At 44.9% G+C, this 16,330-nt stretch overlaps 1 protein-coding gene across 4 annotated transcripts in view; it reads left to right on the top strand.

Moving 5' to 3' along the window:
- PTCD2 (pentatricopeptide repeat domain 2) overlaps positions 1-16,330 on the top strand; it is a 298,424-nt gene that overhangs the window by 166,174 nt on the left and 115,920 nt on the right. For all 4 annotated transcript variants that reach the window (XM_069627512.1, XM_069627515.1, XM_069627514.1 and 1 more), the window contains one exon: positions 4,894-4,985. In XM_069627512.1, the coding sequence (XP_069483613.1) occupies positions 4,894-4,985 (92 nt within the window). The remainder of the gene's footprint in view (positions 1-4,893; positions 4,986-16,330) is intronic.

Raw genomic sequence — 16,330 nt, 5'->3', positions numbered from 1 at the left:
TCACCGTCCACCGACTGCAGCCCAGGGTAGTGCAGGCGGTGCAGTAATATTGGTCTAGCTCCTGTTATCCCTTATGTCACTGGATTCAGACAAGGATGAATCGACTTAACAGTATGCAGGGTGCAAGTGTCAACACGGGTCCAGGTTCTGGAATTTCTGTGCCCCAGTAATGCTCAGTCACTCAGCTGCCCGATTGCTCCCGGGCTCGCCCCCTTTCCTTCTATGCCACGATGTCCCTTCACAGGGTGCAGCCCAGGGGAGCGCAAGCGGTACGCTATCACTGGTCCAGTTCCCAATAATCAGCGTGCCACTGGGTTCAGGCCAATGTGAGCCTCGTCCTGTCAATGTGCGGGGCATCAGTGGCCCCGGGTATCCGGGACCTACACTTTGTGTACCAGCAACGTCCAACCATACAGCTGCCCAGTTGCTCCCCCAGCCCAAGCTCTTTCCGCTTGTGCCTCACCGCCAAACGCTGCCAGCTGAAGTCCCACCTTCTTGCAGCGTGCCCTACACTGTCCTGCACCTGCACACCAGCCTTCAATGCTAGCAGGGGTTTAATTAAGCCTTAAGTCTTGTATCAATCGCGTGCAATCAGCTTGCGCACCCCAGGGCAGTAGTTATCCGCAATGTCGGTGGTCGCCGTGCACCACGCATCTGCAAGTGCACCAGCAAGGGTCCTGTCTTCAGACCAGAGAGGGGAAGGCAACCCAGTACCCCCTCTTACCTCTTGCAGCTCAAATGTGAGGTTCATATATGGAGCAGCGCCGGCCAGCAGTGTCAAGTTCTCCTGAAGCCCACCGTTTACCAGGCTCTTGCTCCCACTCCCGGCAATTCCCACACGCAGACCCCCCCCCCGACCCCCCACCAGCGCACACCGCGCAGACAGGTACAATGTCCCCGCAGCCAGGCTGCATCACACCAACCATGCAGCAAAAGTCTCTGCAGTACCCAGCCGCTGTCCTATTTCCGTGCGCCTGTTCAAAATGTTCCGTGCCTGGGCCAGCACAGGGGGAAGCACTCGCTCAACTTCACCTACTCCCGTGGCTCTGCAATTCCGTTCTGTTTCCCTGGTTGTGTCCACAGTACCATCCACGCTTATCTTTTACTACATAGCGTTGTTACAGATACTAGTGGCCTGGAGCTTGCGGTGAGCCCCTCTTCACCAGTCTCTACAGGTCTGCAGCCCCAGGGCTTACAGAGGTGATCAGCTCACTCCGCTGCTCAGGCGGCGCCCGTCCTATACACAACATGCACCGCAGTCCCGCATGTGTTTCCCCGCAGTCAGGTGGAAGAGCGGTCAGACCTCCCTCAGGTGTGCACTCCACTCTTGGCTCCGACACCCAGGCCATGCAAAGACCGCCGTGCAGACAGAGTCGTCGTTTCACCAATAACCACCCCTCCTCAGCGCTGTCCAGCTCGTTCCGCCATTTTCTTCCTGCCAGTACGCCGCAATCATAGCTCTCAACTCACACGCTTTTGGCGGGTGTCACCCGCCTTGTAAAGGGCTGACTCACCCGCCAAGCCTCCTGCACGCCCATTCATTCCAACGGGCCTCTCACCCGCCAAAAACAAAATCGGGTGATTTCACCCGCCTTTGCAAGACAAATGGTTGAGAGCTATATGGCCGCAATTCCGTGTTGTGGTGATCCGATTTTTATCAGGACAATGCTACACCTCTCGGAAGTGAGTCTCCCGACAGGGCACTGGTCTACTGTACAGCCATTGCTGCCTCCCTCCACCAAACTTCAGGATCTGGTAAGGATCGGGCTGGGAGCTACATGTTAACACAATCTCACCACATGGGCCCAGACCACGCCCCTCATCATTATTGTGTTCATGCACAAGCCAGATAAGGTTCACATGCGGGGCAAGCAGTGTTGAAACTTTTGTTTTTGTTCCTTCAGTTAACCCACCTCCTTCATCGGGTACTGCTTGTTAGTCTATGGAAAGCATGTAGGAAAAAATAATACAATCTTGCGACCTCGACGCGTGAAGGATCATGGGTACTGTACACGTCACAGTAGGGGTAGTATTACAGGAACGCTACATTGATGTCCTATTTTCAATTAAAAAAATAAATAATGTAACACTCCTGACCAATCACTAGATGTTAGCCAATGCAAAGAATGTGAATCTAAGCAGATACAAGTATCGGAAAGGCAGTTATTGGAATGTAATTTTTGTCATATATTTTTGTTTTTTCTCAAAATAGTTTATTGAAGAAAGATGAAATTAATACAATATGGCCAAGACAGTAATTCTGTGTCCAATGAACAGTCAAGGGCCCACAAGAAAGGGCTATGGCACTTTCCCAAGAAACAAAACACTCAGAAAACCTCACTCTAACAAACCAGTCAAAGAGGAGGGATGGAAGGAAGGAAAAAATAAGAGAGGAAAGGTTCGAGGGGTCGGCAAGTAGTAATTGTGGACCAAAACAAGTGCGCAACCGGGTCATCTCGTCCGGGGCTGCTGCCAAACCCGCCCAAGAAGTTAACATTTCCACAGCCATATTGCCCAATGAAATACTCCCACACACTTTCAAAAGAAGCTAGATCATCATGACACTTAAACCTGACTTTTTCCAGCCTAGGCTATAGAAGCAGGGCCTCTGTCCACATTTCCACAGTCACATCCCTGATAAACCACCACTTCTTAAATTTGCTTAATTTGTCAAAACATGTTTGCGCATGCAACAGATGCATCCCTGCAGCCAATGCTACGTTAGTGTCTAACACCAGGTTTACTTGCACCATCCCATCCGCCCACAATTGGTACACCCTCTAACAATCCCAAAGCATATGCAAGAGAAATGCCGGTACTCTTGCAGTGCCGTCTAGCAGGCCAGGCCGGAACATTTTGATCACCGTCCATGACACATATATATAATGTCTTGATCACAGATGAACTCAATTGTGAACTGAACATCTTCCACTGAAGGTTTGAGAGTTCTTTTTCAAGTTCCTTACTTGTCCTGTCCATTTATCCGTTCTTCACATTCTGTACTGCTTTATCTTTCTTAATGCATATTCTATATGTTCCTGCTTTGTTACATGTAATGGAATCTCGTTTTTTTTCTCCAAAATGTTTGTTTTTAAACCACAACATAATTTACAGACCCTCATGTATATTACATAACATTATCCAATCACGCATGTCTGTATGTTCCATATCCCCCAAACCCCCCCACCCTCATCCCAGCCTATTCCACATGCTAACTTCTTGCATCGACTTCCGATATGTACCTCTACATTCCTTAATGATTCCACGTGTCCTTATTACTATTCAAGTAATGCTATGTTGCATAGCCCTCCGCTCCTGCACCATATGATTGCAGGGGTCGAGGTCAACACTGGGTTCCCATCTGGCCCCGCCAGGCTGCTTCCTGCTGTGGTCTCTGCAAGCATCAATTTCTCCACCACAGGCGCACTTCTGGTTACTTGCGCACCTTCCAGCCCATCGCTATTCTCCATTTTGCCAGGATGCATGCCAGGTCCTTCAGCTTACTAACATGTCTTGCCTATTTTGGTCGCATGAAAATGCATACAAGCTTGTGTCTAGCGTTATACCTGCCCTGGCCAAGGCCTGTGCTATTTCCTCCCAGTATTGCCGGATCTCCGAACAAGCTCAGAACATATGCACCAGATCCGCATTAATCAATCCACATTTCGGGCCAGCTTGGTCTGTAGCTTTGCTGAAACTGGCAATCCTCTTCAGGGTCAGGTATGCCCTACGAGTTATATACAGTTGCAGCAATTGGAGTTTGGTGTTTCTAGACACCTTTTTATGATAAAGTAATGCTCTCCCCCAGACTGCGTCTGTGAATTGTTCTTGTAAATCTGCCTCCCAGCTGCGCCTGGTCTGCCCCAGCATGTCCCCGCTCCATGCCATTAATAACTCGTATTACGAGATATCGTAAAGTGTTTCTATGGTGTCATTTTTCTGCCACACCCCATCCGTACCCGGCCACCACTGTTTAAATCTATCGAGGAGTGAGGCGCGTGTCATGTATTGTCCTGCATGTATGCCTATTTCAGAGGTTAGTACACTGAAGTCCATTGGTTTGCCGTCATGTAATAAGTCTCCCACTGTCACTACTCCCATGGGTTCCCAGTACTTCCTCAAGTTCAGTCTAAATTGTGTGTTTTCAGCCTTAAGTGACACCAATGGGACCTGGGGGGGGTAGGGGGGGGTGAATACAGCGCCTGTTTTCCCAATAGACGACAGGCCCTGAGCCTAATCATCCCACCCAGCTTCAGTAGCAGCGCGGCCTTCGGTGTACATGGTGGTGCCATCCACAACACTTCCTTCAAATAGAATGGGGCGCATAAGGGCTGTGGCATCAATGTCTCTTGGGACTACTCATCTGATAACCAATTGGTGATGAACTGCAGCTGAATCGGCACAAAATATGCCTTGAAATTGGGCACCTGTATGCCTCCTTGCTCATACGGTCTTTGCAATTTGGTTAGTGTAATGGAATCTAGTTCTGTTGTCTTTTCTCTCTTGACAGGTCTTTGATGCCCCTATGAGTTTTTTTCGTGATTTACAAAGCATTCCTTTTTCTGCTTCTGATATGAAACTGTAAATCAATCCCCTCTATATATGTCAATATAACTCCTAATTGGCCCAGTCTGGTTTCCAATTTGATACACCAGGGGCTGTCACATATACATGTAGAGTTAAGACAATTTAGATATTTTATGACAAGACTATGTGAAGTGTGAGTTTAAAAGTAAATGATGATGCTTCTCATTAGTTGAATAGATCTTATAGGCACACGCAAAATTCCTCATACGCCTATTACAACCCTGTGTCATGCTGTGGATAGCCATATTGCATTACTAGATACATGGTCACATTGCTATTATGACAGATGCTACCTTTTCTGCACAGGTGCGTTGGAAGTACTGCTGGAAATGAGAAAGCAACTAATCATTTTCAGCCGAGAAACCTACATACTCGGATTTGCGATATGCTACAAGTTGGTAAGTGTTTAACCTTGGGGGAAAAGTGTACTCTTCTTATATGCAGAGAAGAATTGGCAACTTTGATGTTGCAAATACAAGAATTAAGAAAGTGTCAGAAAGGTAATAGAAGTCTATAAGTGGGGATAAGATAAAGGCTTAATTCACTGTACCTGAGCTACAAAAACAATGGGCTACGCAACCACAGAGCAACAGAGGTAGTCGAAGCCTCCATGTCTTACCTTTAATCAAGGCTTATCCCTGCTAAAGGTGTCGATGAAGAAAACAAGAAGTACAATGTAATAAAATTAGCATATATTGTAAGGTGTAAGTAAAAGATTTATACAAATACTAAAAATGTATGAATTGAATGCCATACAAATGCTGAGGGGTGGACATCTGAAACATCTACAAAAGATGAACATAATCTTTCACATGATTAAACTAAGCCTATAATTGGTGGAGGTGTGGCTTTTATTTATAAAAGATGCACCCCTGCAGATACACAGAGTGGCTATCTCAGGCCTGTTGGGCTGTGAGATTCTGCATGTTCAATTGTTGGCTGATTATAACACCACTATCAATTTCATTCTTGTCTGTCACCCTCCATCCATAATGCCTGACTTCCGTGTGCAATTTTGCAACATATTGATGCCTCTGCTTGAACCGCAGTCAAAAGTCATGATCATGTGTCACCTTAATCTTAGGCTTGGCGACTGTTCTGACTCTACTGCAGCAGTCATTGAGGCTGCATTGATCGACTTAGTTTTTTCTCAGCAAGTCCTGGATGACACTCGTGTGAAAGGCAGGACGCTGGCTTGGATCTCTAGCCATCAGGTTGCTATTAATAACTTAGAATTGATCACGTGCCCGTGGTCAGATCATTTTCTCATCCACTTTAGAGCTGTCTGCACCTTAAAGCAAAAAAACAACAAAGTGGGTAAGATCCACATTATGCCGAGTAATATGCGTAAACTTACTGCTAAATCACTGGCACCTCTTTTTAAATCGACATTGGTCAATCTGGCCCACTTTGAGTCAGCGGTGGAATTGGCTGTGCTATATGAGGATATGATGCTTCATGCAGTCGACATTGGGGTCCCCTAGATTTTTCTCTAAACCAGGATGGTTATGGAAAAGAACACCGAAACTAGGTTTTCCCCTGAAATCCATAAACTTAAGATCTCCAAATGCAAAGCCTTTGAATTATGGAAAATCGACAACTCTGATGAAAATAGAAATATATACAATTGTGCAGCCAAGAAACACAAGGCTGCTATTATATTAGCAAATCAATGATATATACTCTTAGAATTGAAATTGCCAGCTCCAACACTAAAGAACTTTTAAAGTTCGCAATACATGAAGATCTGTGCCCCCTGGCATCTGTGATCAGTAAAGACGGAGGATGATGCACGTCCATTCAGGACTAACTGGCTAATAAGATCACAAATATTCAGGGGGGTATTGCTAAGAAACTAGTCGTGCTCGTCACATCACAGTGATGCCCAGAAGTGACTGGTTCTGGTAGGGGCATCCCTGTGTTTGAATTTAGCCAGAAACCAGAAATGTCGGCTATACTTCAACAACTCAAACCTACTCATTGCAAGGGAGATGCATGTCCGCTTTGATTGTTAAGGTGTGTGCTAAACAGCTAATTCCATTGATTACAAAGTTTATAAGTTCCTCTTTCAGGGAAATGCTTGTTCCGCCATGCACTAAGCAGGCATTGATTTCGCCTCTGATTAAGAAACCATCTCTTGATCCCAATGTACCATCTAACTATAAGCCTATTATCGTCTCCTGTTCCTGCTAAAAATCCTGGATTGAGCTGCCTGTAATAAAGTGTATGATTTCTTGTTTAAGTATAACATCTTGGGTCAGAGGCAGTCGGGGTTCCGAAGTGCTCATGGAACAGAATCAGCACTGCTAGATCCTAAGGCTAGTATTCTTCAGGTCTTTGAGAAAGGTGGAGCAGCTCTTTTAATGCTTCTGGATTTATCCACTCACAGTTGTAATTCACAATTTTGTTTAAAGAACAGAAAACAATCAATTATTCTTTTTATAAGAAACAGAAAAAAGTTATTTTTTAAAATAGGTTCTTCTTTGTTGTAAAGTCACAAAGAAGAAATAAAAAAGGAATGGAGTACTAGTGGAGAGAAGATATATAGACGGTTCTTAAGGTAAAAAGTTCTTCCTTCTCTACACAGAACAACCGTATCCTCTCAAACTCTAACTCCAATATTCCTAATGACAGGTCTGCCTACGTGTAGGTGTCAAAAAATTTTTTCAAGAAAAATCAAGGTTGACATCATCACAACAACGTTTCGGCTGAAATGCCGCCTGTCTGGCCATAGTTTCTTTACATAGTTGAAAGTTGCCTTCCTCAGGGCGAAAGAACCTCACAACAGTTTAACCCTCAATTTTGTAGGCTGTGGAAAAGTTAGAAATACAGGCGTGAAAACGGGCTCAGGGGCCCACAACAGTAATGCCTGAAGAGCGGAACCAACAGGGCCCTTGGTGTAACTGCATCGAGTCAGGTTGGAAACTCTCGAACGTAGTGGCAAACGAGGAGAACGAAACTCCCTGGAGGAGAGGCTGTACACCTTTTATGCCAGTGATATGGGACCACACTAGCCTACCCGACGCATGTGCTCTCCGCACTATATACTCCGCAGACTGCACCTTTCAACTGTGCATGTTATCTAGTTACAGGATTTAATCCACATTTGTTGTTTTTTCCAACCTGACTCGATGCAGTTACACCAAGGGCCCTGTTGGTTCCGCTCTTCAGGCATTACTGTTGTGGGCCCCTGAGCCCGTTTTCACGCCTGTATTTCTAACTTTTCCACAGCCTACAAAATTGAGGGTTAAACTGTTGTGAGGTTCTTTCGCCTTGAGGAAGGCAACTTTCAACTATGTAAAGAAACTATGGCCAGACAGGCGGCATTTCAGCCGAAACGTTGTTGTGATGATGTCAACCTTGATTTTTCTTGAAAATTTTTTTTGACACCTACACGTAGGCAGACCTGTCATTAGGAATATTGGAGTTAGAGTTTGAGAGGATACGGTTGTTCTGTGTAGAGAAGGAAGAACTTTTTACCTTAAGAACCGTCTATATATCTTCTCTCCACTAGTACTCCATTCCTTTTTTATTTCTTCTTTGTGACTTTACAACAAAGAAGAACCTATTTTAAAAAATAACTTTTTTCTGTTTCTTATAAAAAGAATAATTGATTGTTTTCTGTTCTTTAAACAAAATTGTGAATTACAACTGTGAGTGTTTTAACAATTTCTGTTATACTTTTTTGTTATTACAACCTTTATGCTCATCAGGATTTTCTTTGTCTAAATAATAAATATTTCAAATAACTTTCTAGAAATTTGCCCTTTTTGTTTTCAGAGAATTTCATAAAAATGCATGATACCAGAGTTTGGTACTTTTTTGAACAATTCAATCATGTTGATTTTGATACATAGCAGTAAGGGATCTACGGTGTTATTTTGGTCTTTTGTCCCCTCCTTTTCTGCTCATGGGGCAAATCCCCCCCCTCTTTCTTTGTCTGGATTTATCCACAGCTTTCGACCTAGTTGACCATGCGTGACTGGCTATTAGGCTATTGCACTCTGCCTCTTTTTCACCAGGCACAGCCAGCTCGGTAGAATCCTTCCCAGCCAGACGTGCAGGTAGAGTGTTCAGTGGCAATGACATGGCTGAGGATTTTGTGGGGACATGCAGGGTGCCTCAGGGTGTCTCAGGGCGCATTTTAGTCTCCCGCGCCTTTTCCAAGCCTTCGAACTGCTTGATGAGAATGAGGTATTTAACACAAATTGCATTGATCATACCCAGTGTCCCATACCTCTTTCTGTGGACCACACTGAAACAATCAACTCAGTCTACTCTCTCATCCAGATTTGGATGATGGATAATGGCCTTGCCCTGAGCGGCTATAATGCAGAGTTTATGATAGTGGGCACTGCTTCTCAGCTGAAATTTTGTAAAATTAAAATTGCTGGTTTTTCCATCGCCACACTCCCTATAGTTAAGACTCTAGAAAACATACTAGACCAAGAACTAAAAATGAAGGTGCATGTTGATAGCCTGATTTCCTCCACCTCTTATCTCAAACCTCTAGCCCAGCTCAGACCTTTTTTGAACCACAGTGATTGGGCCATCATTGCCAGAGCCATAATTGGCGCTAAGCTGGACTAGTGTTCTAGCTTATTGTTGGGCAGAATCCTGTGCAGTTCCCTTGGGGAGCACCGCAAGAAGATTAAGACTACAAGAGAAAGCAGTAAACCCAATTGGTAGCAGTCTGCACCACCCAGATTTACCTGGTAGCTTTGTATGAAAAGTATATAATTATTTATTTAAAACACACTTTAGGCAATATACTAGCACATTAAATAAAAAGCAAGTTAAAACACAGTCAGGTAAAGTATACACACCTCCCTTAATAACTATTAGACAAGTCAGAATTAAAACACCACGATTTGTTAAACAGATGTGAGCGCATAACCTGTTGGCACTCCATTAGTTTGTTTAATGGGAGAGAAAAAGGCAGAGCATAGCAATAAAACAGGCCCCAACACTTTTAGGAGTTCTCAGCAAGGGAATAAAGGCAGTATACACTGTAGAGCCAAATTTCTTAGGCCAGGCCCACTTTAAATGGAGCAAAGCGAAATGTGCCCAGGATCACACGGTTTAAAAATGCACTAAAAGTCTTTGCAGAATGTTCAAAAGAGGTTGGGGCGATTCAAGAAGGTAAAGTTAGAAGGTCTGGGGCCAACCCAGTTGTCTAGCCAAGGATTTAAGGGTCACCTTGAGCAAACCGAAGAAAGGGAAGCCAGGCAGGACACAGTACCTTAAATAGAGAGGAAGCTCCAGCGGTGGCAGTTGTTCCTGGCAGTGGTTGCAGTTCGTTGTTTCGACCAGGGGAAGAGAGGATCTCGTTGAGGAGGAAACGTGGAGTCGTTGCACTGCACAGGGATGAAACCGGCCGTGGAGTTCGTCAATAAAAGGAACGTTCCTTTCAATCGTGGTCAAAGTGGTGAAGCTTGGCTATCCGGCTGCCGGGGTGCTTGGCACGGGCGATTCGACCAAGAGACGTCTTTGGAAGGCGAAAAGGGCGAACTGTTTGGTCCCACCAGCTCAGAGGAAGAAGACTCGTCCAGCAGAAGATCTTCTCTTGTCGTCGGGAAAGTGGTGAGGTAGTTGCAGCAGGGCTTCACCGGTGGTGTCGTCATTGCAGATGGCTCAGCTTCTTCCCTCTCCGGATTCTTAGGTCCTGTGGCGACTTTTCAAGTTCCAGTCCCAACGGCCCTGTTTTAATACAGAAAACCCCCCATTCATCAGCCTAGTTGTCAATCACACATGCTAAGTGGTGAGCCAGGCGGCTGACCACTGGGCCAATCAGAGTAGAGTGCGACTTGGGTTGCCGAGGCAACGCAGTCCAGGGTGCCAATTCCCCCCTCCACCCTTCCTGTGGAACCCAGACAGAGTGGCACCGTTTGGAGGGCTTCTTTGGAGAAGCCCGCCAAAAAGTGGAACAAAGGGCTCGACCTTGGTCAGAGTTACAGAGGCGGACACGAACGCCATTTTTGAAAAGAGTTCTGGCAAAAAGACCCAACCGTTAATTTAATATTAAATAAATAAACCGGCGGTATCTTTAACATTGCACCAAAAAGTGGTGCGTTTAAAATCAATGGGAAAATCCCATAGAGAATATTCCAGTGGAATATTTTGCGTGGTAACCACTGCCACCAGCCAGAAACTGGACAAGTGGGGACTGGACAGTGCCCCCTTGAAAACAGACCCAGGGGCAATATAATTAACCCCTTCCAGTACTTCCACAATATGATGGTTTGTACTGGTTCTGTTCACAATTTAGGACTAGTAAAGTCAATGGTGACTTTGCATGCCCTGGGAGACAGTAGTCAGTCCCAGGGTATGGAGTTTATGTTTGGGGGTCACTATAACACCCCTGTGTTACTACACCGAGGGTGCTGTGTAACACACACATAAAAAATAGATGATACCCTATGGAGCAGAAAGAAAACCCCATAGCCCATAAGTACACAAACAGTCAGAGACCTACCTCAAATCATGCCTAAGAGTGGGAGTAAAAGAGTCTCACTCTTAGCAGGAGAAAAAAACAAACCCCAAAAATCCAGCAAAGTTGCTGGGGGACTCACTGGGTTTGGGAAATTAGCCTTATAAGAGAATTCTCCCTAACACTTATTGCAAGGCATTGGCAAGGGGGAGCTAGTCTGGTTACAGACTGCGTAAAAAAATGCAGTTCGGGCCGTGGAGGGCCTTCGCAAAAAGATCTCATCTCGAAGGCAAGGAAAGCTTTGCATTGGTTTCCTGTAGCCGCCAGAATCACCTTTTGCCTGCTTTCTATCATCCACAAGTGTCTCTATGGAACAGGCCCACTATATCGGTCTAATAGGCTTGCCTGGCATCCTGCACATAGCATGCTTAGATCCAAGAACTCCTCTCTTTTGCTTGCACCTTGGGCCAAATTGACTCTGGTTGCTCAAGTGTCTTTTTCCTATGCTGCACCGAAATGCATGAATGCTCTTCCACCTGACCTGAGGTCCTGTCGCTCTCTTACCAAGTTCAAATGTGGCTTAAAGACAATGATGTTCCAGTAATTTCTTTTTGTCCGGTTCCCCTGCGCTGCGCTCAGTCACATGGTTTATTTTCTGTAGTTTATCTTGGTAGCGCTCCTATACCTGCGGCTCTTGTCCTAGCGCTTTATGGATCATAAATAAAATAAATGAAAAAAATAAAAGGACATTTTACCAATTGGGATCTAAAAATTTCATTTCTAAACTAAAAAAAAACGAAAGTAGAAACTCCTCAAAAACGGTCTTTAAATCTCATATGCTTCATGGAACTGAAGACCTGTCCTTCGGACGTGAAGTGGGGTTTTGCAGTTTGTGTGGAAAAATAAAATATTCTGTTTTACACCTGCCCAACTGGAAAATAGGGTCTTGAAATGTTGGTATGGTTGCTATTCTGACTTCTTCTTGAAACTATTTGTCAATCAGATGCCAACGTATCTCAAAGACACAACGAGCACTATCCATATACTCAGCGAAGTGGAGTTGAAAGACGACAGCCTACTCGCCACTCTAGATGTAGAGACACTTTATGCCTCCATTCCGCAACAAGAAGGTCTAGAAGCCGTTAGGAAAACCCTTGACCGGAGAACAGACATCCACAACACTCCAACTGACTTCATTCTGGAATGCACCAGGTTAGCCATAGCAGAGAACTTTTTCCTCTTCAGGAGTCAGATATACAAACAAATCAAAGGGGTTAGCATGGGGGCAACCTTTACACCGGACGTGGCCAATCTATTCATGGCACAATACGAAACAGACAGCATCTTTACCGCTGACAACCCATTTGCTCCGCACATTGCGGTCTGGAATCGTTATATAGACGACATCCTGCTTGTCTGGAATGGGACACAAGGAGATCTGATGCTGTTCCACCAATGGTTAAACCGGCGGAATTCCCCACATCAAATTCACCATGCAATGGGATCACCATAGTATTGATTTTCTGGATCTACATATTTACAGGACCGGGGACTGCCTCAAGACAGAATTTTACTGGAAACCCACCGACCGAAACAGTCTCCTACATTTTACCAGTTGCCATCCTGACGGCCTAAAATACAATCTACCATATGGCCAATTTCTGCGCATTAGGAGGAACTGCGCAGACTCCGAAAAATGTAAACAGCATGCTGAAGACCTACAACAGAGACTGACACTGGAGGGCTATTAAAGATGCCAAGAAAAGAGCTGCCCACTCTCTGAGGGAGGTCTGCCTCGAAACCAAAACCAAGAACAACCTAAACAGACTGGTTTGTGTTACCACGTTCAGCTCTCTGAGCGACCTGATACAGAAAACCATCAAAAGGCACTGGCATCTGGTAAAAAATACAGGATCCCTCGAAAGAAATAAAAAAAAATAAGAACTTAAAAGAATCACTGGTTCACACTTTTCAAGAGCCCAGCGCGACCATCAACACTCTGTGGGACTTGCCCCCTGTGCAGGGCCATTTTAAATGTGGCCAATGTGTTGCCTGCTCCCTGACCATACAGAAGCAAGTGTTTGAATACAAGAATGTCAAGTGAACCCTAAGAGATCACACTAACTGTAACACTAAATGTGTCATTTATGTCATAGAGTGCCCATGCGGGCTACTCTGTATTGGGAAAACCATTAGTGCAGTAAAAATGAGAATTTCAGAGCATCGGTCTTGCATCAGGAACAAGGTTCCAGATAAACCTTTGGTGGACCATTTTGTGAAAAAAAACAACACAAGGACACAGACTTGCACTGGTTTGTACTACAGAAACTCAAGCTCACCCTGAGAGGAGGGGACATCAATAGAACACTCACCCAGGTAGAGCAAAAATGGGTTCACAAACTGGATACAGTGAAGGAAGGATTGAACATCTCAGTGGAATGGAAATCCTTCCTATAACCTAGACCCTTATGCCATAAACCATTTGTCCCATCTAGTCACCCGGTTAGTGGGCTCCCTGATTGGGTCCCACACCATTGTGCTCGATTCAAATCAAACACTGTCACGATATGTCCATTAAATAGGACCAACTGCTCAAAAACTTGTGGAAACTGCTACATACAACTGCGTAGACAGCTCTATTTAAGTGATAATGTTTTTCTCTCACACAAGTGTGGCTTTGACCCACTAAATTGTTGTATATCCTACACTACGATAGATTGACTGTGCACCTTGAAATGCACAGATTAGGTGTCCATATACACCACCCGTTTTGAATAACACCATGATGTAGGTCTGTACATCACGTTGGCACTGCCAAATTCCTTTCCATGACCGCCGTGTGGCGCCTTGATTGGACACCTAATGAGGCCGTGTCAAGTACTGCGTTACCATGGCAACTGTAACAACATTAGCTTTAATTTTACCACTATTCCGCTGGGACAGCAGGGAACCCTTGAAATTATTAGAATAAGTGATTGGGCCCACTGCTTGCTCTCGAGTTCATATCTCAGCTACAGGCCACGTAGGCAATCTTTTCCAAAATGGCCGCGGCTATATTAGGAACGGTGCCCATGGCAACAGTTTGCGTTGTTGCAAGCCGCTAACCAGGGACACAGCACTCCACGCTGCCCGCGGCAGGTAAGCCTCATTCACACGGGCCGCCCTTGCGGCACAATGATCATTGTGATCACGTCCCCGAGGGCTAGTAACTAACTGGGCCCCTTTTTCCGTTTCCACATACAGGATCGTCCTCAGACTTTGATCCATATACATATTGAGTGGTACATTGGGTGTCCAGCAGCCGGAATTCTTCAGCCATCTGCAGAGCCATTACCTACTTTCCCGCATCCATCAGCATTCAGGTAATGAGACTCAAAACCACACAAAGAGACCGGTTGTTAGATGTACATCATGCAATAATGTTTAATGGCAACATTTAGAAATGCCCCTCTTGACCCATACTCTCCTTACAGGTCATGAATCTGCATTAACGCAGGATCCCAGATTCAGATTTGGCTACAACTCGACAGGTAAACAGCTGTCCTAATCTCGCACACCAACCATGCAGTAAATTGGCATTATCCTTATCTGATACATTAACACAGAGATGTCCCTTACAGATTAATTCTGTCCTCGGTCCAGTGACCCGTACGCCACACCACTGATCGTGGGTGTCTCCCTTTTCCTGTGTACCAGTCCTCTACAGACACGGTAAGCTCTGCCCATTTATGAGCACCTTCACATTGATTGTTCCTTGAATTAGCAACTTTTTCATGCACCCTCACTCTCTCTGGAATCCCCTCATTTTGCCTCATTTCTTTTTGGCAGCACATGCAGAACTTCCCGACACCCCAGTCGTCCAGTCCTGATGAAGGCCCCATAAGAAAGGCTCACATCTGAATCCCACAAGGGCCGAAACACCTTGGTGTAGACTTTTCGAGTCCCAGTGTTGTACAATACTCACTGTGTGCCTTGCTACCATGTATTGATGGACTTCGTTTTGTTGAAATAGTGTAATCACTTCTTAACAAATCTTAAAAAAAATAAACCAACAGTGTCCTATCTGTAGATTTATCTGCATATATTGACAGTAGGAAATGTATTTGTTACAATGTTTGTACTGTAACCCAGACCATGCATCTTGGGTTGATATTTGATGTACTGTATTGTTGACTTGATCTATATATCTAGTTGTTCTGTGTTGCGTCTCTGCATCGACACTTGTCCATAAGAATTGTTCTAAATCATAATGAAAATCTCTGAAGGAACAAAAGAGGTTTGTGTTGTATTTGATGAAAAAGTACTGTTCCCATGAACCTAGGTCTGTGAGGGCCTGCATGAATTTCTTTTCCCAACCCTTTCAATTGTGTCTGAGAATTTAGCCAACCTGGGCAGAACATGGTCTTGACCAGGAGCCCTGCTTCCTAATAAAATGATATGGTGATGGGCCAATGAATTTTGCCTGCTCGGGCCGTCTGAGATATTGATGCATCAAAGATTCATAGGGGGTTCACGAGGTCAACCTGTGGGACTTGACTGGGCTTGGGGGACTGATAATTGGAGCAGACAACGAACAACAAAAGGTGAGCGAGCTTGCTTGCATGTTAACATTAATGTAATAAGTAAGGTTTGGTTTGAAAATGCCAAAATATCTTAAATAAAACAAAAAGGTGTTGAGTCTACGTTTCTAGAAAAGGTCCTTGCAGGTCAATGTCCCCATAGGGACTGGCGGAACGGGGGAAAGTCAGTTGGCTCTAGGTGCATGAATTGATAAGAGGGAGTTCCTTGATGCACAACGATGCTGTCTAATGATGGTCTTTATTTTACCAGGATCCCTGCAGGTCAAGGTCATTTCATAAGTGGGTTGGACAGGGGCCCAATCAAAAATACAAATGCCATTGACTAAAGTCAGTGGTCTCCCTCCTGCACACACTCCAGATGTGTGCAATCAAAAGATGGACTACTCTGTTCATGGCATAAGAGATTGAATATAATGTATTTTTTACTTTCTAACAGGTCAATTCGACTTGCTAACTAATCCATAAACTCATGTCAAGTCACAAACAGTATGGCAATTCCAAACATGTTGTGGTTCAAAAAAGAAATTATATAGCATTGCTCTATTGCTTTACACAGTGATGTGAATAAACCACTTTCAAAGTCCACCATTCAACCTAATGGTCTGTAGAGTGCCCCTGTGCCAGTATGGTGGGCCTGGCTGCAAAAAAATAGAATCAGCAGGCAGGGGCTGTTAGTGGGCTATAGGGGAAAAACCTCTGATGTTGACGGGTGCAGGTCGGAAGCACCCATTAC

This window comes from Ambystoma mexicanum, chromosome 6p, assembly GCF_040938575.1.
Source record: "Ambystoma mexicanum isolate Mex_15411 chromosome 6p, UKY_AmexF1_1, whole genome shotgun sequence".
NCBI lineage: Eukaryota > Metazoa > Chordata > Amphibia > Caudata > Ambystomatidae > Ambystoma > Ambystoma mexicanum.
This window is presented reverse-complemented; position numbering and strand designations above follow the sequence as displayed.